The sequence below is a fragment of the Cherax quadricarinatus genome, chromosome 9, assembly GCF_038502225.1.
Source record: "Cherax quadricarinatus isolate ZL_2023a chromosome 9, ASM3850222v1, whole genome shotgun sequence".
Classification (NCBI taxonomy): domain Eukaryota; kingdom Metazoa; phylum Arthropoda; class Malacostraca; order Decapoda; family Parastacidae; genus Cherax; species Cherax quadricarinatus.
In genome coordinates this window covers 20,862,648-20,888,524 of record NC_091300.1, presented here as the reverse complement: position 1 = coordinate 20,888,524, position 25,877 = coordinate 20,862,648, and the positions used below count along the sequence as shown (strand labels likewise).

Below are 25,877 nucleotides of genomic sequence, written 5' to 3'. Positions count from 1 at the left end.
CAGCTACTAATGATCACACAGCTACTAATGATCACACAGCTACTAATGATCACACAGCTACTAATGATCACACAGCTACGAATGATCACACAGCTACTAATGATCACAAAGCTACTAATGATCACACAGCTACTAATGATCACACAGCTACTAATGATCACACAGCTACTAATGATCACACAGCTACTAATGATCACACAGCTACTAATGATCACACAGCTACGAATGATCACACAGCTACTAATGATCACAAAGCTACTAATGATCACACAGCTACTAATGATCACACAGCTACTAATGATCACACAGCTACTAATGATCACACAGCTACTAATGATCACACAGCAACTAATGATCACACAGCTACGAATGATCACACAGCTACGAATGATCACACAGCTACGAATGATCACACAGCTACTAATGATCACACTACTACTAATGATCACACTGCTACTAATGATCACACAGCTACGAATGATCACACAGCTACGAATGATCACACAGCTACTAATGATCACACAGCTACGAATGATCACACAGCTACGAATGATCACACAGCTACGAATGATCACACAGCTACTAATGATCACACAGCTACTAATGATCACACAGCTACGAATGATCACACAGCTACTAATGATCACACTGCTACTAATGATCACACAGCTACTAATGATCACACACCTACTAATGATCACACAGCTACGAATGATCACACAGCTACTAATGATCACACAGCTACTAATGATCACACAGCTACGAATGATCACACAGCTACTAATGATCACACAGCTACTAATGATCACACAGCTAGGAATGATCACACAGCTACTAATGATCACACAGCTACGGAAGATCACACAGCTACTAATGATAGCACAGCTACTAATGATCACACAGCTACTAATGATCACACAGCTACTAATGATCACACAGCTACTAATGATCACACAGCTACTAATGATCACACAGCTACTAATGATCACACAACTACGAATGATCACACAATGATCACACAGCTAATAATGATCACACAGCTACTAATGATCACACACCTACTAATGATCACACAACTACGAATGATCACACAGCTACTAATGATCACACTTCTACTAATGATCACACAGCTACTAATGATCACACACCTACTAATGATCACACAGCTACGAATGATCACACAGCTACTAATGATCACACAGCTACTAATGATCACACTGCTACTAATGATCACACAGCTACGAATGATCACACAGCTACTAATGATCACACAGCTACTAATGATCACACAACTACTAATGATCACACAGCTACGAATGATCACACAGCTACTAATGATCACACAGCTACTAATGATCACACAGCTACGAATGATCACACAGCTACGAATGATCACACAGCTACTAATGATCATACAACTACTAATGATCACACAGCTACGAATGATCACATAGCTACTAATGATCACACAGCTACTAATGATCACACAGCTACTAATAATGATCACACAGCTACGAATGATCACACAGCTACGAATGATCACATAGCTACTAATGATCACACAGCTTCTAATGATCACACAGCTACTAATGATCACACAGCTAATAATGATCACACAGCTACTAATGATCACACAGCTACGAGTGATCACACTGCTACTAATGATCACACACCTACTAATGATCGCACAGCTACTAATGATCACACAGCTACTAATGATCACACAGCTACTAATGATCACATACCTACTAATGATCGCACAGCTACTAATGATCACACAGCTACTAATGATCACACAGCTACTAATGATCACACAGCTACTAATGATCACACAGCTACTAATGATCACACAGCTACGAATGATCACACAGCTACTAATGATCACACAGCTACGAATGATCACACAGCTACTAATGATCACACAGCTACTAATGATCACACAGCTACTAATGATCACACAACTACGAATGATCACACAATGATCACACAGCTACTAATGATCACACAGCTACTAATGATCACACAGCTACGAATGATCACACAGCTACTAATGATCACACAGCTACTAATGATCACACAGCTACGAATGATCACACAGCTACTAATGATCACAAAGCTACTAATGATCACACAGCTACGAATGATCACACAGCTAATAATGATCACACTGCTACTAATGATCACACAGCTACGAATGATCACACAGCTACTAATGATCACACACCTACTAATGATCACACAGCTACGAATGATCACACAGCTAATAATGATCACACTGCTACTAATGATCACACAGCTACTAATGATCACACACCTAATGATCACACAGCTACTAATGATCACACTGCTACTAATGATCACACAGCTACTAATGATCACACTGCTACTAATGATCACACAGCTACGAATGGTCACACAGCTACTAATGATCACACTGCTACTAATGATCACACTGCTACTAATGATCACACAGCTACGAATGGTCACACAGCTACTAATGATCACACTGCTACTAATGATCACACAGCTACGAATGATCACACAGCTACTAATGATCACACAGCTACTAATGATCACACACCTACTAATGATCACACAGCTACTAATGATCACACAGCTACTAATGATCACACAGCTACTAATGATCACACAGCTACTAATGATCACACTGCTACTAATGATCACACAGCTACGAATGATCACACAGCTACGAATGATCACACAGCTACTAATGATCACACACCTACTAATGATCACACAGCTACTAATGATCACACAGCTACTAATGATCACACACCTACTAATGATCAAACAGCTACTGATGATCACACTGCTACTAATAATCACACTGCTACTAATGATCACACACCTACTAATGATCACACAGCTACTAATGATCACACTGCTACTAATGATCACAAACCTAATGATCACACAGCTACTAATGATCACACAGCTACTAATGATCACACAGCTACTAATGATCACACAGCTACTAATGATCACACTGCTACTAATAATCACACTGCTACTAATGATCACACACCTACTAATGATCACACAGCTACTAATGATCACACTGCTACTAATGATCACACACCTACTAATGATCACACTGCTACTAATGATCACACAGCTACTAATGATCACACAGCTACTAATGATCACACTGCTACTAATGATCACACTGCTACTAATGATCACACAGCTACGAATGATCACACAGCTGCTAATGATCACACAGCTACTAATGATCACATAGCTACTAATGATCACACAGCTACTAATGATCACACAGCTACTAATGATCACACAGCTACTAATGATCACACAGCTACTAATGATCACACAGCTACGAATGATCACACAGCTACTAATGATCACACAGCTACTAATGATCACACAGCTACTAATGATCACACAGCTACTAATGATCACACAGCTACTAATGATCACACAGCTACTAATGATCACACAGCTACTAATGATCACACAGCTACGAATGATCACACAGCTACTAATGATCACACAGCTACTAATGATCACACAGCTACTAATGATCACACAGCTACTAATGATCACACAGCTACTAATGATCACACACCTACTAATGATCAAACAGCTACTAATGATCACACTGCTACTAATAATCACACTGCTACTAATGATCACACAGCTACTAATGATCACACAGCTAATAATGATCACACAGCTACTAATGATCACACAGCTACGAGTGATCACACTGCTACTAATGATCACACACCTACTAATGATCGCACAGCTACTAATGATCACACAGCTACTAATGATCACACAGCTACTAATGATCACATACCTACTAATGATCGCACAGCTACTAATGATCACACAGCTACTAATGATCACACAGCTACTAATGATCACACAGCTACTAATGATCACACAGCTACTAATGATCACACAGCTACGAATGATCACACAGCTACTAATGATCACACAGCTACGAATGATCACACAGCTACTAATGATCACACAGCTACTAATGATCACACAGCTACTAATGATCACACAACTACGAATGATCACACAATGATCACACAGCTACTAATGATCACACAGCTACTAATGATCACACAGCTACGAATGATCACACAGCTACTAATGATCACACAGCTACTAATGATCACACAGCTACGAATGATCACACAGCTACTAATGATCACAAAGCTACTAATGATCACACAGCTACGAATGATCACACAGCTAATAATGATCACACTGCTACTAATGATCACACAGCTACGAATGATCACACAGCTACTAATGATCACACACCTACTAATGATCACACAGCTACGAATGATCACACAGCTAATAATGATCACACTGCTACTAATGATCACACAGCTACTAATGATCACACACCTAATGATCACACAGCTACTAATGATCACACTGCTACTAATGATCACACAGCTACTAATGATCACACTGCTACTAATGATCACACAGCTACGAATGGTCACACAGCTACTAATGATCACACTGCTACTAATGATCACACTGCTACTAATGATCACACAGCTACGAATGGTCACACAGCTACTAATGATCACACTGCTACTAATGATCACACAGCTACGAATGATCACACAGCTACTAATGATCACACAGCTACTAATGATCACACACCTACTAATGATCACACAGCTACTAATGATCACACAGCTACTAATGATCACACAGCTACTAATGATCACACAGCTACTAATGATCACACTGCTACTAATGATCACACAGCTACGAATGATCACACAGCTACGAATGATCACACAGCTACTAATGATCACACACCTACTAATGATCACACAGCTACTAATGATCACACAGCTACTAATGATCACACACCTACTAATGATCAAACAGCTACTGATGATCACACTGCTACTAATAATCACACTGCTACTAATGATCACACACCTACTAATGATCACACAGCTACTAATGATCACACTGCTACTAATGATCACAAACCTAATGATCACACAGCTACTAATGATCACACAGCTACTAATGATCACACAGCTACTAATGATCACACAGCTACTAATGATCACACTGCTACTAATAATCACACTGCTACTAATGATCACACACCTACTAATGATCACACAGCTACTAATGATCACACTGCTACTAATGATCACACACCTACTAATGATCACACTGCTACTAATGATCACACAGCTACTAATGATCACACAGCTACTAATGATCACACTGCTACTAATGATCACACTGCTACTAATGATCACACAGCTACGAATGATCACACAGCTGCTAATGATCACACAGCTACTAATGATCACATAGCTACTAATGATCACACAGCTACTAATGATCACACAGCTACTAATGATCACACAGCTACTAATGATCACACAGCTACTAATGATCACACAGCTACGAATGATCACACAGCTACTAATGATCACACAGCTACTAATGATCACACAGCTACTAATGATCACACAGCTACTAATGATCACACAGCTACTAATGATCACACAGCTACTAATGATCACACAGCTACTAATGATCACACAGCTACGAATGATCACACAGCTACTAATGATCACACAGCTACTAATGATCACACAGCTACTAATGATCACACAGCTACTAATGATCACACAGCTACTAATGATCACACACCTACTAATGATCAAACAGCTACTAATGATCACACTGCTACTAATAATCACACTGCTACTAATGATCACACACCTACTAATGATCACACAGCTACTAATGATCACACTGCTACTAATGATCACACACCTAATGATCACACAGCTACTAATGATCACACAGCTACTAATGATCACACAGCTACTAATGATCACACAGCTACTAATGATCACACTGCTACTAATAATCACACTGCTACTAATGATCACACACCTACTAATGATCACACAGCTACTAATGATCACACTGCTACTAATGATCACACACCTACTAATGATCACACTGCTACTAATGATCACACAGCTACAAATGATCACACAGCTACTAATGATCACACTGCTACTAATGATCACACTGCTACTAATGATCACACAGCTACGAATGATCACACAGCTGCTAATGATCACACAGCTACTAATGATCACATAGCTACTAATGATCACACAGCTACGAATGATCACACAGCTACTAATGATCACACAGCTAAGAATGAGCACACAGCTACGAATGATCACACAGCTACTAATGATCACACAGCTACTAATGATCACACAGCTACGAATGATCACACAGCTACTAATGATCACACGGCTAAGAATGATCACACAGCTACTAATGATCACACAGCTACTAATGATCACACTGCTACTAATGATCACACAGCTACGAATAATCACACAGCTACTAATGATCACACAGCTACTAATGATCACACAGCTACTAATGATCACACAGCTACTAATGATCACACAGCTACGAATGATCACACTGCTACTAATGATCACACAGCTACTAATGATCACACAGCTACTAATGATCACACAGCTACTAATGATCACACAGCTACTAATGATCACACAGCTACTAATGATCACACAGCTACTAATGATCACACAGCTACTAATGATCACACAGCTACGAATGATCACACAGCTACTAATGATCACACAGCTACTAATGATCACACAGCTACTAATGATCACACAGCTACTAATGATCACACAGCTACTAATGATCACACAGCTACTAATGATCACACAGCTACTAATGATCACACAGCTACTAATGATCACACAGCTACGAATGATCACACAGCTACTAATGATCACACAGCTACTAATGATCACACAGCTACTAATGATCACACAGCTACTAATGATCACACAGCTACTAATGATCACACAGCTACGAATGATCACACAGCTACTAATGATCACACAGCTACTAATGATCACACAGCTACTAATGATCACACAGCTACTAATGATCACACAGCTACTAATGATCACACAGCTACTAATGATCACACAGCTACTAATGATCACACAACTACGAATGATCACACAATGATCACACAGCTACTAATGATCACACAGCTACTAATGATCACACAGCTACTAATGATCACACAGCTACTAATGATCACACAGCTACTAATGATCACACAGCTACGAAAGATCACACAGCTACTAATGATAGCACAGCTACTAATGATCACACAGCTACTAATGATCACACAGCTACTAATGATCACACAGCTACTAATGATCACACAGCTACTAATGATCACACAGCTACTAATGATCACACAGCTACTAATGATCACACAGCTACGAATGATCACACAGCTACTAATGATCACACAGCTACTAATGATCACACAGCTACTAATGATCACACAGCTACTAATGATCACACAGCTACTAATGATCACACAGCTACTAATGATCACACAACTACGAATGATCACACAATGATCACACAGCTACTAATGATCACACAGCTACTAATGATCACACAGCTACTAATGATCACACAGCTACTAATGATCACACAGCTACTAATGATCACACAGCTACTAATGATCACACAGCTACTAATGATCACACAGCTATTAATGATCACACAGCTACTAATGATCACACTGCTACTAATGATCACACAACTACGAATGATCACACAGCTACTAATGATCACACAGCTACTAATGATCACACTGCTACTAATGATCACACAGCTACGAATGATCACACAGCTACTAATGATCACACAGCTACTAATGATCACACAGCTACTAATGATCACACAGCTACTAATGATCACACAGCTACTAATGATCACACAGCTACTAATGATCACACAGCTACTAATGATCACACAGCTACTAATGATCACACAGCTACTAATGATCACACAGCTACTAATGATCACACAGCTACTAATGATCACACAGCTTCTAATGATCACACAGCTACTAATGATCACACAGCTACTAATGATCACACAGCTACTAATGATCACACAACTACGAATGATCACACAATGATCACACAGCTACTAATGATCACACAGCTTCTAATGATCACACAGCTTCTAATGATCACACAGCCACTAATGATCACACAGCTACTAATGATCACACAGCTACTAATGATCACACAACTACGAATGATCACACAATGATCACACAGCTACTAATGATCACACAGCTACTAATGATCACACAGCTACTAATGATCACACAGCTACTAATGATCACACAACTACGAATGATCACACAATGATCACACAGCTACTAATGATCACACAGCTACTAATGATCACACAGCTACTAATGATCACACAACTACGAATGATCACACAATGATCACACAGCCACTAATGATCACACAACTACGAATGATCACACAATGATCACACAGCTACTAATGATCACACAGCTACTAATGATCACACAGCTACTAATGATCACACAGCTACTAATGATCACACAGCTACTAATGATCACACAGCTACTAATGATCACACAGCTACTAATGATCACACAGCTACTAATGATCACACAGCTACTAATGATCACACAGCTACTAATGATCACACAACTACGAATGATCACACAATGATCACACAGCCACTAATGATCACACAACTACGAATGATCACACAGCTACTAATGATCACACAACTACGAATGATCACACAATGATCACACAGCCACTAATGATCACACAACTACGAATGATCACACAATGATCACACAGCTACTAATGATCACACAGCTACTAATGATCACACAGCTACTAATGATCACACAGCTACTAATGATCACACAGCTACTAATGATCACACAGCTACTAATGATCACACAGCTACTAATGATCACACAGCTACTAATGATCACACAGCTACTAATGATCACACAGCTACTAATGATCACACAGCTACTAATGATCACACAGCTACTAATGATCACACAGCTACTAATGATCACACAGCTACTAATGATCACACAGCTACTAATGATCACACAGCTACTAATGATCACACAGCTACTAATGATCACACAGCTACTAATGATCACACAGCTACTAATGATCACACAGCTACTAATGATCACACAGCTACTAATGATCACACAGCTACTAATGATCACACAGCTACTAATGATCACACAGCTTCTAATGATCACACAGCTACTAATGATCACACAGCTACTAATGATCACACAGCTACTAATGATCACACAACTACGAATGATCACACAATGATCACACAGCTACTAATGATCACACAGCTTCTAATGATCACACAGCTACTAATGATCACACAACTACTAATGATCACACAGCCACTAATGATCACACAGCTACTAATGATCACACAGCTACTAATGATCACAAAGCTACTAATGATCACACAGCCACTAATGATCACACAGCTACTAATGATCACACAGCTACTAATGATCACACAGCTACTAATGATCACAAAGCTACTAATGATCACACAGCCACTAATGATCACACAACTACTAATGATCACACAGCTACTAATGATCACACAACTACTAATGATCACACAGCCACTAATGATCACACAGCTACTAATGATCACACAGCTACTAATGATCACAAAGCTACTAATGATCACACAGCCACTAATGATCACACAGCTACTAATGATCACACAGCTACTAATGATCACAAAGCTACTAATGATCACACAGCTACTAATGATCACACAACTACTAATGATCACACAGCCACTAATGATCACACAGCTACTAATGATCACACAACTACTAATGATCACACAGCTACTAATGATCACACAGCTACTAATGATCACACAGCTACTAATGATCACAAAGCTACTAATGATCACACAGCTACTAATGATCACACAGCTACTAATGATCACAAAGCTACTAATGATCACACAGCCACTAATGATCACACAACTACTAATGATCACACAGCTACTAATGATCACACAGCTACTAATGATCACACAGCTACTAATGATCACACAGCTACTAATGATCACACAGCTACTAATGATCACAAAGCTACTAATGATCACACAGCCACTAATGATCACACAACTACTAATGATCACACAGCTACTAATGATCACACAGCTACTAATGATCACACAGCTACTAATGATCACAAAGCTACTAATGATCACACAGCCACTAATGATCACACAGCTACTAATGATCACACAGCTACTAATGATCACAAAGCTACTAATGATCACACAGCTACTAATGATCACACAACTACTAATGATCACACAGCCACTAATGATCACACAGCTACTAATGATCACACAACTACTAATGATCACACAGCTACTAATGATCACACAGCTACTAATGATCACACAGCTACTAATGATCACAAAGCTACTAATGATCACACAGCTACTAATGATCACACAGCTACTAATGATCACACAGCTACTAATGATCACACAGCTACTAATGATCACACAGCTACGAATGATCACACAGCTACTAATGATCACACAGCTACTAATGATCACAAAGCTACTAATGATCACACAGCTACTAATGATCACACAGCTACTAATGATCACACAGCTACTAATGATCACACAGCTACTAATGATCACACAGCTACTAATGATCACACAGCTACGAATGATCACACAGCTACTAATGATCACACAGCTACTAATGATCACAAAGCTACTAATGATCACACAGCTACTAATGATCACACAGCTACTAATGATCACACAGCTACTAATGATCACACAGCTACTAATGATCACACAGCTACTAATGATCACACAGCTACGAATGATCACACAGCTACTAATGATCACACAGCTACTAATGATCACAAAGCTACTAATGATCACACAGCTACTAATGATCACACAGCTACTAATGATCACAAAGCTACTAATGATCACACAGCTACGAATGATCACACAGCTACTAATGATCACACAGCTACGAATGATCACACAGCTACTAATGATCACACAGCTACGAATGATCACACAGCTACGAATGATCACACAGCTACTAATGATCACACAGCTACGAATGATCACAAAGCTACTAATGATCACACAGCTACTAATGATCACACAGCTACTAATGATCACACAGCCACTAATGATCACACAACTACTAATGATCACACAGCTACTAATGATCACACAGCTACTAATGATCACACAGCTACTAATGATCACACAGCTACGAATGATCACACAGCTACTAATGATCACACAGCTACGAATGATCACACAGCTACTAATGATCACAAAGCTACTAATGATCACACAGCTACTAATGATCACACAGCCACTAATGATCACACAACTACTAATGATCACACAGCTACTAATGATCACACAGCTACTAATGATCACACAGCTACTAATGATCACACAGCTACGAATGATCACACAGCTACTAATGATCACACAGCTACGAATGATCACACAGCTACTAATGATCACAAAGCTACTAATGATCACACAGCTACTAATGATCACACAGCTACTAATGATCACACAGCTACTAATGATCACAAAGCTACTAATGATCACACAGCTACTAATGATCACAAAGCTACTAATGATCACACAGCCACTAATGATCACACAGCTACTAATGATCACACAGCTACTAATGATCACAAAGCTACTAATGATCACACAGCTACTAATGATCACACAACTACTAATGATCACACAGCCACTAATGATCACACAGCTACTAATGATCACACAACTACTAATGATCACACAGCTACTAATGATCACACAGCTACTAATGATCACACAGCTACTAATGATCACAAAGCTACTAATGATCACACAGCTACTAATGATCACACAGCTACTAATGATCACACAGCTACTAATGATCACACAGCTACTAATGATCACACAGCTACGAATGATCACACAGCTACTAATGATCACACAGCTACTAATGATCACAAAGCTACTAATGATCACACAGCTACTAATGATCACACAGCTACTAATGATCACACAGCTACTAATGATCACACAGCTACTAATGATCACACAGCTACTAATGATCACACAGCTACGAATGATCACACAGCTACTAATGATCACACAGCTACTAATGATCACAAAGCTACTAATGATCACACAGCTACTAATGATCACACAGCTACTAATGATCACACAGCTACTAATGATCACACAGCTACTAATGATCACACAGCTACTAATGATCACACAGCTACGAATGATCACACAGCTACTAATGATCACACAGCTACTAATGATCACAAAGCTACTAATGATCACACAGCTACTAATGATCACACAGCTACTAATGATCACAAAGCTACTAATGATCACACAGCTACGAATGATCACACAGCTACTAATGATCACACAGCTACGAATGATCACACAGCTACTAATGATCACACAGCTACGAATGATCACACAGCTACGAATGATCACACAGCTACTAATGATCACACAGCTACGAATGATCACAAAGCTACTAATGATCACACAGCTACTAATGATCACACAGCTACTAATGATCACACAGCCACTAATGATCACACAACTACTAATGATCACACAGCTACTAATGATCACACAGCTACTAATGATCACACAGCTACTAATGATCACACAGCTACGAATGATCACACAGCTACTAATGATCACACAGCTACGAATGATCACACAGCTACTAATGATCACAAAGCTACTAATGATCACACAGCTACTAATGATCACACAGCCACTAATGATCACACAACTACTAATGATCACACAGCTACTAATGATCACACAGCTACTAATGATCACACAGCTACTAATGATCACACAGCTACGAATGATCACACAGCTACTAATGATCACACAGCTACGAATGATCACACAGCTACTAATGATCACAAAGCTACTAATGATCACACAGCTACTAATGATCACACAGCTACTAATGATCACACAGCTACTAATGATCACACAGCTACTAATGATCACACAGCTACTAATGATCACAAAGCTACTAATGATCACACAGCTACTAATGATCACACAGCTACTAATGATCACACAGCTACTAATGATCACACAGCTACTAATGATCACACAGCTACTAATGATCACAAAGCTACTAATGATCACACAGCTACTAATGATCACACAGCTACTAATGATCACACAGCTACTAATGATCACAAAGCTACTAATGATCACACAGCCACTAATGATCACACAGCTACTAATGATCACACAGCTACTGCCAGGCAATATCCTCCCCAACTCTTCACAAAACTTTACCCACTTACTATACACTTACTATACACTTACTATACACTTACTATACACTTACTATACACTTACTATACACTTACTATACACTTACTATACAAAATATTTAGTCTTTCTACTGTGCGTTCTATGTATATAGAACAATAAATTCTATTATTAATCCTGACCTGAAGCACCTGATGTTTGCAACAGAACCCACGGACATAATACTATAACAGTCCCCATGTCGCATTTTTAAAAGGACCCAAAATCTGGAACTCCCTGCCAGAAATCTGGAACTCCCTGCCAGAAATCTGGAACTCCCTGCCAGAAATCTGGAACTCCCTTCCAGAAATCTGGAACTCCCTGCCAGAAATCTGGAACTCCCTGCCAGAAATCTGGAACTCCCTGCCAGAAATCTGGAACTCCCTGCCAGAAATCTGGAACTCCCTTCCAGAAATCTGGAACTCCCTGCCAGAAATCTGGAACTCCCTTCCAGAAATCTGGAACTCCCTTCCAGAAATCTGGAACTCCCTGCTAGAAATCTGGAACTCCCTGCCAGAAATCTGGAACTCCCTGCCAGAAATCTGGAACTCCCTGCCAGAAATCTGGAACTCCCTTCCAGAAATCTGGAACTCCCTTCCAGAAATCTGGAACTCCCTGCTAGAAATCTGGAACTTCCTGCCAGAAATCTGGAACTCCCTGCCAGAAATCTGGAACTCCCTGCCAGAAATCTGGAACTCCCTGCCAAAATCTGGAACTCCCTGCCAGAAATCTGGAACTCCCTGCCAGAAATCTGGAACTCCCTGCCAGAAATCTGGAACTCCCTGCTAGAAATCTGGAACTCCCTGCCAGAAATCTGGAACTCCCTGCCAGAAATCTGGAACTCCCTTCCAGAAATCTGGAACTCCCTTCCAGAAATCTGGAACTCCCTGCTAGAAATCTGGAACTTCCTGCCAGAAATCTGGAACTCCCTGCCAGATATCTGGAACTCCCTGCCAGAAATCTGGAACTCCCTGCCAAAATCTGGAACTCCCTGCCAGAAATCTGGAACTCCCTGCCAGAAATCTGGAACTCCCTGCCAGAAATCTGGAACTCCCTGCTAGAAATCTGGAACTCCCTGCCAGAAATCTGGAACTCCCTGACAGAAATCTGGAACTCCCTGCCAGAAATCTGGAACTCCCTGCCAGAAATCTGGAACTCCCTGCCAGAAATCTGGAACTCCCTGCCAGAAATCTGGAACTCCCTGCCAGAAATCTGGAACTCCCTGCTAGAAATCTGGAACTCCCTGCCAGAAATCTGAAACTCCCTGCCAGAAATCTGGAACTCCCTGCTAGAAATCTGGAACTCCCTGCCAGAAATCTGGAACTCCCTGCCAGAAATCTGGAACTCCCTGCCAGAAATCTGGAATTCCCTGTCAGAAATCTGGAACTCCCTGCCAGAAATCTGGAACTCCCTGTCAGAAATCTGGAACTCCCTGCCAGAAATCTGGAACTCCCTGTCAGAAATCTGGAACTCCCTGCCAGAAATCTGGAACTCCCTGTCAGAAATCTGGAACTCCCTGCCAGAAATCTGGAACTCCCTGCCAGAAATCTGGAACTCCCTGCCAGAAATCTGGAACTCCCTGCCAGAAATCTGGAACTCCCTGCCAGAAATCTGGAACTCCCTCCCAGAAATCTGTAACTCCCTGCCAGAAATCTGGAACTCCCTGCCAGAAATCTGGAACTCCCTGCCAGAAATCTGGAACTCCCTGCCAGAAATCTGGAACTCCCTGCCAGAAATCTGGAACTCCCTGCCAGAAATCTGGAACTCCCTGTCAGAAATCTGGAACTCCCTGCCAGAAATCTGGAACTCCCTGTCAGAAATCTGGAACTCCCTGCCAGAAATCTGGAACTCCCTGTCAGAAATCTGGAACTCCCTGCCAGAAATCTGGAACTCCCTGCCAGAAATCTGGAACTCCCTGCCAGAAATCTGGAACTCCCTGCCAGAAATCTGGAACTCCCTGCCAGAAATCTGGAACTCCCTCCCAGAAATCTGTAACTCCCTGCCAGAAATCTGGAACTCCCTGCCAGAAATCTGGAACTCCCTGCCAGAAATCTGGAACTCTCTGCCAGAAATCTGGAACTCCCTGCCAGAAATCTGGAACTCCCTGCCAGAAATCTCCAGAGCCTCAGTATCTGCCAGCATCTTTAAAATTATCGTAAAAAAAACTTACCCTAATATATCCTAACAACAGCTAAATATGATAAATAAGTTAAAAAGTGTGAATATGGTAAACAATTCTCTGAACCGTAAACATGTAAGACACTGCATATTGTTTCTCTCATTACCACAAGTGTTGTAATCATTATATAATCACTATAACAGTTAAATATGATAAATGTGGGTTAAAATATGTTAATATGCTAAGGAGTTCTCTTGTGTTCCATGTAATTCCAAAATTTATTGTTTATGAACCCCAGGAGACCGTATATATAAGAAATCAATTAGCTATTGCCATTTTAGTCTTAGGCAGGCTTCAGCTTGCCTGAAATGTCTGAAATGTTCTGCATAGCAATGGGTGTTCTAATTGCACACCAAAATGTCACCATCTCTGTACAAATATTGTATCATGTTAAATAAAGATCATTATTACTCCTGTTCTCCATACTTCTTCATTTTCTCCTTTTCAACTCCCTCTTCTTGCAGCTGGTACATCTCAGAATATATGTTATATATACTGCTATAAGGTGTTTTATATGTCTCGCGCTCAGCAGACGGAGGATCAAACCTCCACCACCTCTTGTGATGAGTGACTCACATGGGTTTAGCGCTTAACACTAATTTTATCATTATTATTATTATTATTATTATTATTATTATTATTATTATTATTATTATTATTATTAATATTCTGGGAGTAGTAAGACTCGAAACTCATCAAAGGTAAAGGTATATCAAAGGTACCATCCTTGACGATCTGACGATCTAGTGTATCTCTGGCACTATCCTTGACGACCGGGTGTATCACTGGTGCCATCCTTGACGACCTGGTACATCTCTGGCACCTCCTCGTGGCGACCTGGTGAATCTCTGGCAACATCCTGGATGACCTGGTCCGTCTCAAGAGGACAAGTCAAGACTCAGTCAGTCGTAACAGACATGACTCCGTCACGTCGAACACAAGGCTCCCTGAGATGTGTGGTGATGTGAGGTGTAAATGTAAGTGTTGCAGGTGTGTTGGGTGTGGTAAAAGTTGCAAGTGTTACATGTGCTGGAGGGTATGTGGTTATATATCTTAGAAATACCTTTAATGAATCTTAGGAGTTTTCTCTACTTCAGCATCCCGGCCCTGGGCCAAGCTTGTCTGATGCTTGTCTGGTCAACCAAGCTGTTGCTGCTGGCACCCTGCTGGCCTACACATTTATAACAGCCTGGATAATCTGACCTTTAGCTGAGGTACTTGTCCAGCTTCTTCTTGAAGACTTGTACACTTGTCCCAGCAGTGTTTCTGATATCTTCTGGTAAGATGTTGAAAACAGTCTGGGACTACGGATGTTGACACAACGTTCTCTTATTGTGCCCACGGTGCCCCTAATTGTCTCTGGGTTTATTTTGCACTTCCTCTCATATCTCTCACTGCAGCATGTTGTTATGGCAGTGGGCGCATTAGAGACAAGACCCCTCAAGCACTCTCCACGTATGCATTGTCATGTGTGTCTCTCTCTCCTCCGATCTAGAGAATCTAAGAATCTAAGGCATTTCCGGTAATTTAAATGCATTATTAGCTCTATGTGGACAGTAAGTGATCTTTGAATCTGTGTTCCAGCTCTGATATCTCTCCTGCCCTGACCACAGAGGTCAACACTGAAGCACAAACTATTATCTGATCAACTGGACGCTTGTTGCTATTGGCCTGCAGGCCACTAACAGACTATCACAGTCTAGCTGATCTAAAAGGGTTGAATACCATGCAAGGGAATCGAATACTGCATAAAAAGAGATTGAATACCATTTTATTTTGCTACTGACCGTGAGGAGGAAGTTGAGGTTGTCGACGTAGTTCCTCTCAGTGTCGTGTAGTTCTCCCACCACGTGAGCCCGTGTGTCCTGTCCGGGGAGAAAAATACCTCATTATATGTATATACAAACAGTTACAATCATATGTACCTTAATAATTATAACCATAATTTTTAAAGGGGTGGGACAGGTAAGCCAGCGGAAGGTCTCGGTCAGATGACCAAAAGCTTCAGCTGCGGGCCCTCAATGTCAGGAAACACTTGTCCAGTTTCCTGACAAACCTTACCTAACCTCAGTATGGTGGTCAGCCATAGCAGACAGGATTAGTATGGTGGTCAATCATGGTAGACAGGATCTGTATGATGGTGAATCATGGTGGACATGATTAGTATGGTGGTGACTCAGGGTGGACAGCATTAGTATGGTAGTAAATCATGGTGGACAGCATTAATATGACAGTGAATCATGGTGGACAGCATTAATATGACAGTGAATCATGGTGGACAGCATTAGTATGGTGGTGAATCATGGTGGACAACATTAATATGGTAGTGAATCATGGTGGACAACATTAGTATGGTAGTAAATCATGGTGGACAACATTACTATGGTGGTGAATCATGGTGGACAACATTAGTATGGTTGTGAATCATGGTGGACAGCATTAGTATGGTTGTGAATCATGGTGGACAACATTAGTATGGTAGTGAATCATGGTGGACAACATTAGTATGGTTGTGAATTATGGTGGACAACATTAATATGGTAGTGAATCATGGTGGACAACATTAGTATGGTAGTGAATAATGGTGGACAACATTAGTATGGTAGTGAATCATGGTGGACAACATTAGTATGGTAGCGAATCATGGTGGACAACATTAGTATGGTAGTGAATCATGGTGGACAACATTAGTATGGTAGTGAATCATGGTGGACAACATTAGTATGGTAGTGAATCATGGTGGACAACATTAGTATGGTAGTGAATCATGGTGGACAACATTAGTATGGTGATGATTCATGGTGGACAACATTAGTATGGTAGTGAATCATGGTGGACAACATTAGTATGGTAGTGAATCATGGTGGACAACATTAGTATGGTGATGATTCATGGTGGACAACATTAGTATGGTAGTGAATCATGGTGGACAACATTAGTATGGTAGTGAATCATGGTGGACAACATTAGTATGGTAGTGAATCATGGTGGACAACATTAGTATGGTGATGATTCATGGTGGACAACATAAGTATGGTAGTGAATCATGGTGGACAACATTAGTATGGTAGTGAATCATGGTGGACAACATTAGTATGGTAGTGAATCATGGTGGACAACATTAGTATGGTAGTGAATCATGGTGGACAACATTAGTATGGTAGTGAATCATGGTGGACAACATTAGTATGGTGGTGAATCATGGTGGACAACATTAGTATGGCGGTGATTCATGGTGGACAACATTAGTATGGTGATGATTCATGGTGGACAACATTAGTATGGTGATGAATCATGGTGGACAACATTAGTATGGTGGTGAATCATGGTGGACAACATTAGTATGGTGGTGAATCATGGTGGACAACATTAGTATGGTGGTGAATCATGGTGGACAACATTAGTATTGTGATGAATCATGGTGGACAACATTAGTATGGTGATGAATCATGGTGGACAACATTAGTATGGTGGTGAATCATGGTGGACAACATTAGTATGGTGGTGAATCATGGTGGACAACATTAGTATGGTGGTGAATCATGGTGGACAACATTAGTATGGTAGTAAATCATGGTGGACAACATTACTATGGTGGTGAATCATGGTGGACAACATTAGTATGGTTGTGAATCATGGTGGACAGCATTAGTATGGTTGTGAATCATGGTGGACAACATTAGTATGGTTGTGAATTATGGTGGACAACATTAATATGGTAGTGAATCATGGTGGACAACATTAGTATGGTAGTGAATAATGGTGGACAACATTAGTATGGTAGTGAATCATGGTGGACAACATTAGTATGGTAGCGAATCATGGTGGACAACATTAGTATGGTAGTGAATCATGGTGGACAACATTAGTATGGTAGTGAATCATGGTGGACAACATTACTATGGTGGTGAATCATGGTGGACAACATTAGTATGGTAGTGAATCATGGTGGACAACATTAGTATGGTGATGATTCATGGTGGACAACATTAGTATGGTAGTGAATCATGGTGGACAACATTAGTATGGTAGTGAATCATGGTGGACAACATTAGTATGGTGATGATTCATGGTGGACAACATAAGTATGGTAGTGAATCATGGTGGACAACATTAGTATGGTAGTGAATCATGGTGGACAACATTAGTATGGTAGTGAATCATGGTGGACAACATTAGTATGGTAGTGAATCATGGTGGACAACATTAGTATGGTAGTGAATCATGGTGGACAACATTAGTATGGTGGTGAATCATGGTGGACAACATTAGTATGGCGGTGATTCATGGTGGACAACATTAGTATGGTGATGAATCATGGTGGACAACATTAGTATGGTGATGATTCATGGTGGACAACATTAGTATGGTGATGAATCAGGGTGGACAACATTAGTATGGTGATGAATCATGGTGGACAACATTAGTATGGTGGTGAATCATGGTGGACAACATTAGTATGGTGGTGAATCATGGTGGACAACATTAGTATGGTGGTGAATCATGGTGGACAACATTAGTATGGTGGTGAATCATGGTGGACAACATTAGTATGGTGATGAATCATGGTGGACAACATTAGTATGGTGGTGAATCATGGTGGACAACATTAGTATGGTGGTGAATCATGGTGGACAACATTAGTATGGTGGTGAATCATGGTGGACAACATTAGTATGGTGGTGAATCATGGTGGACAACATTAGTATGGTGGTGAATCATGGTCAGCACATTCAACCATTTTCACAGAACGGATGGAAAGCAGCAGCAGATTCACTGACAGCTGAGTTGAAGGTTCACTCAGCAGTGACTGTACCAAGAAGACTGGCACTTGTGTGGCTGCTGACAACCACAAGACAACACTAACCACCACTACCACCACCCCACTAACCACCACCACTCTAATAACCACCACCACCCCAATAACCACCACCACCCCAATAACCACCACCACCCCAATAACCACCACCACCCCAATAACCACTAACCACCGCCGTTCACACAACTAGATTCACAAGAAGAAATAATCTCCTAATTGGCTACAATATAGCATGGCACTGGGTCCTTAGCGAAGATCATGTCAGTCGTAGATTTCCAGCGATCTCCAGTGAGGACTCTGTGTGTTCAGTTTCCTACACACACACACACACACACACAGTGTAACTTTTATTGAGGCGTTATGCATATTTTTAATTAATTTATCTCCCTTTCTCCCTCCTTTCCACTCTCTCCCTCTCTTCTACTTCGTCCCTCTCTCCCTCCCTCCATTTCTCCCTCTCCTTGTTGACATGGACCCAGCATTTAAATGTCGCGAAATATATATACGCGCGCGTGGTGTGTGTGTGTGTGTGTGTGTGTGGTGACCCAGTTAGGTTTCCAGGGGTCAGTTCACAGTTCCAGGCATGGCCTCGTATATCGACCCACTTTACTGTTGACTAGTCCTCAGGACTAACGGCTCATACCTGCTCTTGATGCTGCGTGTGGTGCCTGCCTCCATTAAGTCTTTATCTACCTTCACTCGATCATAACCTGGAACTTTAAGAGTAACTTTACGTCACTGTGTCTGAGCTGTGTCTGAACTGTGTCTGAGCTGTGTCTGAACTGTGTCTGAGCTGTGTCTCAGCTGTGTCTCAGTTGTGTCTGAACTGTGTCTGAACTGTGTCTCAGCTGTGTCTCAGTTGTGTCTGAACTGTGTCTGAACTGTGTCTCAGCTGTGTCTCAGTTGTATCTGAGCTGTGTCTGAGCTGTGTCTGAACTGTGTCTCAGGTGTGTCTCAGCTGTATCTGAGCTGTGTCTGAGCTGTGTCTGAACTGTGTCTGAGCTGTGTCTGAACTGTGTCTGAACTGTGTCTCAGCTGTGTCTCAGTTGTATCTGAGCTGTGTCTGAGCTGTGTCTGAGCTGTGTCTGAGCTGTGTCTGAGCTGTGTCTGAACTGTGTCTGAACTGGGTCTGAACTGTGTCTCAGCTGTGTCTCAGCTGTGTCTCAGCTGTGTCTGAACTGTGTCTGAGCTGTGTCTCAGCTGTGTCTCAGCTGTGTCTGAGCTGTGTCTCAGCTGTCTCAGCTGTGTCTGAACTGTGTCTGAGCTGTGTCTCAGCTGTATCTGAGCTGTGTCTGAGCTGTGTCTGAACTGTGTCTGAGCTGTGTCTGAACTGTCTGAGCTGTGTCTGAGCTGTCTGAGCTGTGTCTCAGCTGTGTCTCAGCTGTGTCTGAGCTGTGTCTGAGCTGTGTCTGAGCTGTGTCTGAACTGTGTCTGAGCTGTGTCTGAGCTGTGTCTGAGCTGTGTCTGAACTGTGTCTGAACTGTGTCTGAACTGTGTCTCAGCTGTGTCTCAGCTGTGTCTCAGTTGTGTCTCAGCTGTGTCTCAGTTGTGTCTCAGCTGTGTCTCAGCTGTGTCTGAACTGTGTCTGAGCTGTGTCTGAGCTGTGTCTCAGCTGTGTCTCAGCTGTGTCTGAACTGTGTCTCAGCTGTCTCAGCTGTGTCTGAACTGTGTCTGAGCTGTGTCTCAGCTGTATCTGAGCTGTGTCTGAGCTGTGTCTGAACTGTGTCTGAGCTGTGTCTGAACTGTCTGAGCTGTGTCTGAGCTGTCTGAGCTGTGTCTCAGCTGTGTCTCAGCTGTGTCTGAGCTGTGTCTGAGCTGTGTCTGAACTGTGTCTGAGCTGTGTCTGAGCTGTGTCTGAGCTGTGTCTGAACTGTGTCTGAACTGTGTCTGAACTGTGTCTCAGCTGTGTCTCAGCTGTGTCTCAGTTGTGTCTCAGCTGTGTCTCAGTTGTGTCTCAGCTGTGTCTCAGCTGTGTCTGAACTGTGTCTGAGCTGTGTCTGAGCTGTGTCTCAGCTGTGTCTCAGCTGTGTCTGAACTGTGTCTCAGCTGTGTCTGAACTGTGTCTCAGCTGTGTCTCAGCTGTGTCTGAACTGTGTCTGAGCTGTGTCTGAGCTGTGTCTGAACTGTGTCTCAGCTGTGTCTCAGCTGTGTCTGAACTGTGTCTGAACTGTCTGAGCTGTGTCTGAGCTGTGTCTGAGCTGTGTCTCAGCTGTGTCTCAGCTGTGTCTCAGCTGTGTCTGAACTGTGTCTGAGCTGTGTCTGAACTGTGTCTGAGCTGTGTCTGAACTGTGTCTCAGCTGTGTCTCAGCTGTGTCTGAACTGTGTCTGAACTGTCTGAGCTGTGTCTGAACTGTGTCTGAACTGTGTCTCAGCTGTTTCTCAGCTGTGTCTCAGCTGTGTCTCAGCTGTGTCTGAGCTGTGTCTGAACTGTGTCTGAACTGTCTGAGCTGTGTCTGAGCTGTGTCTCAGCTGTGTCTCAGCTGTTTCTCAGCTGTGTCTCAGCTGTGTCTCAGCTGTGTCTCAGCTGTGTCTGAACTGTGTCTGAGCTGTGTCTGAACTGTGTCTGAGCTGTGTCTGAACTGTGTCTCAGCTGTGTCTCAGCTGTGTCTGAACTGTGTCTGAACTGTCTGAGCTGTGTCTGAGCTGTGTCTGAACTGTGTCTGAACTGTGTCTGAACTGTGTCTCAGCTGTGTCTCAGCTGTGTCTGAACTGTGTCTGAACTGTCTGAGCTGTGTCTGAACTGTGTCTGAACTGTGTCTCAGCTGTTTCTCAGCTGTGTCTCAGCTGTGTCTCAGCTGTGTCTCAGCTGTGTCTGAACTGTGTCTGAGCTGTGTCTGAACTGTGTCTGAGCTGTGTCTGAACTGTGTCTCAGCTGTGTCTCAGCTGTGTCTGAACTGTGTCTGAACTGTGTCTGAACTGTGTCTCAGCTGTGTCTCAGCTGTGTCTGAACTGTGTCTGAACTGTGTCTGAACTGTGTCTCAGCTGTGTCTCAGCTGTGTCTCAGCTGTGTCTGAACTGTGTCTGAGCTGTGTCTGAGCTGTGTCTGAGCTGTGTCTGAGCTGTGTCTGAGCTGTGTCTCAGCTGTGTCTCAGCTGTGTCTCAGCTGTGTCTCAGCTGTGTCTCAGCTGTGTCTAAACTGTGCCTGAACTGTGTCTGAACTATGTCTGAACTGTGTCTGAACTGTGTCTCAGCTGTGTCTCAGCTGTGTCTCAGCTGTATCTGAGCTGTGTCTCAGCTGTGTCTCAGCTGTGTCTCAGCTCTTTCAGTGTCATAAGAGTGCCACAAGAGTGTCACAAAACTGCCACAAGAGTGCCACAACAAGGTTAAGCCTTGCTGAGTACCACAAATTATATGGGAAAGCATTAAACCCGCAGGGATCATACAGCTCCTGTGGAATGGGAGTTAATCAGGCTTGATCCGAGGACAAGGAGGGTATATGCAGTTCCTCGGATCAAGAGCCCTTCACTGGTATCAAGACACTTATTTTTCTTCCCTTGGAAGGTTAAATGGTTGGGAAGTGTCCACCGGTGTAGAGAAGACCACAACCAGTAGTGGTAGACATGTTGACGCAATCTTGTAGCGACTCGTCTTGTTCTTTAACAGCAATACTAGGAATAATAGCTGTAACAACAGCAGCAGCGGCAGTAATAGCAGCAGCAGCAGCAGCAGCAGCAGCAGCAGCAGCAGCAGCAGCAGCAGCAGCAGCAGCGGCGGCGGCGGCGGCGGCGGCGGCGGCGGCGGCGGCAGCAGCGGCAGCAGCAGCAACGGCAGCCGTAGCAAAAACATCAGCAACAGCAACAGCAGCAGCAATAGCAGCAGTGGCGGCGGCAGTAGCAGTAGTAGTAGCAGCAGCAGCAGCAGTAAGTCAGTAACGACCCTCACCCATGCTTGACAACCCCAGCAGGCAGATCTTCCGGCACCTGAAGGACGCTGCTGGCGGCCAAGACCAACTCACCAGGACCCACACTGCTGCTGATACTATCGGGGGGGAGGGGTTCCCTTGATCCTGGGGGGTGCACACCCCTACTTTTTTCAGTGTTTACACTATGGCTGGTCGACCAACGGAGCGCAATGATGAGTGCACCTGGGCCACCCTCTCAAGGTGGCGAGTCGCTAATGCCACCCTCTCAAGGTGGCGAGTCGCTAATGCCACCCTCTCAAGTGGCGAGTCGCTAATGCCACCCTCTCAAGGTGGCGAGTCGCTAGTGCCACCCTCTCAAGTGGCGAGTAGCTAGTGCCACCCTCTCAAGTGGCGAGTCGCTAGTGCCACTGAGAGTGTGGCTCCGGACTCGGTTAGGTTCCAGGTAACACAGTCCCGCTATTCAGAAAAGTTAAGCTCATTCAATATAGAAAACATCGACCCTTACTTTACCTACAACACAGAAGAGTCACTAGCAATATTAACTGCAACACAATCTTACATACAAGAAACACTAAACATGAGTGGAAATTCCATTCAAAATTAAGTTCTAAAATACTGAATTTGATGTACATTTTGACGTATCTTTACGTGGATGACACAGAAATATGAAACATTTGATTCTGATCAGCATTTATCATTATTCACGTATCTGCCGCATCTACGTTCCTCCCCTCCATTGATTATTATAACTACGATAATCAATACAACTTTGAATTATATTGTCAGCATAGTTGCTGATCCCCTGTATATGTTGTGTAGCATAGCTGAGTATCATAGTTAGTACCATCCATATATATTATATAGACGACCCCTTGCTAGACTTAGCGGCTAACATGTGACGTCACACAGCGCTGCTTGTGGGCGGGAGTCACCCTGTCCCTCTCTCAGTTCAAGGATGGACCTGTTGGTTTAGAAAGACACGTAAGCAAATACTATGACATATTTATTAGAAAACGTTTCGGTCCTGGGACCTTGATCACTGCTAACATACACAGGTAGAAAGACATCATATATATAGGCGGAGAGTGAGGTGTGAGTGACGTACGTGACCTGAGGAATGTCATGTTGTGATGAGGACGGGTAGACGATGAAATCATGTGACTCCTGTGTTGTTGGGTTGGTGGTGCTTAAGTATCGGTCCCAGGACCGAAACGTTTTCTAATAAATATGTCATAGTGTTTGCTTACGCGTCTTTCTAAACCAACTTGTCGGTATTTATTGCCAAGGTTTATACCATCTTGAAGGATAGACCTACAGGCTGCAACAGGCTAGGCTGGGCTTTCCCCTCACAACTCTGCTAATACAAGTGAATACAACCCAACAAGTGTGTTTATCTCCAACCATCATATCTCCATGGAACCCTCCCAACAATATTAGGCATGCAAAAATAATCTAGCTTTAGCTAGACCAGGTCAAAAGGTTAAGGCATATAGCTTGGGTCGGCCAGAAATGCTCTAGCGTAACCAGGAGGGATTTTCAAAATGTATGAAAGGTCACCTTAATTTTGTAAGAAATTACTCACATTTTGTCGTAAAATGTGTTTGTTTACGAAGAGATTTATAGAGAGGGAAAAACTTCAGCCCGGTAAAAACGTG

General features: G+C 42.3%; 1 protein-coding gene across 2 annotated transcripts in view; it reads right to left on the bottom strand.

The window, feature by feature from the left end:
* LOC128686110 (uncharacterized) overlaps positions 1–25,877 on the bottom strand; it is a 321,836-nt gene that overhangs the window by 99,280 nt on the left and 196,679 nt on the right. For both annotated transcript variants that reach the window (XM_070083299.1, XM_070083298.1), the window contains exon 3: positions 17,329–17,406. In XM_070083299.1, coding sequence (XP_069939400.1) covers positions 17,329–17,406 — 78 coding nt within the window. The remainder of the gene's footprint in view (positions 1–17,328; positions 17,407–25,877) is intronic.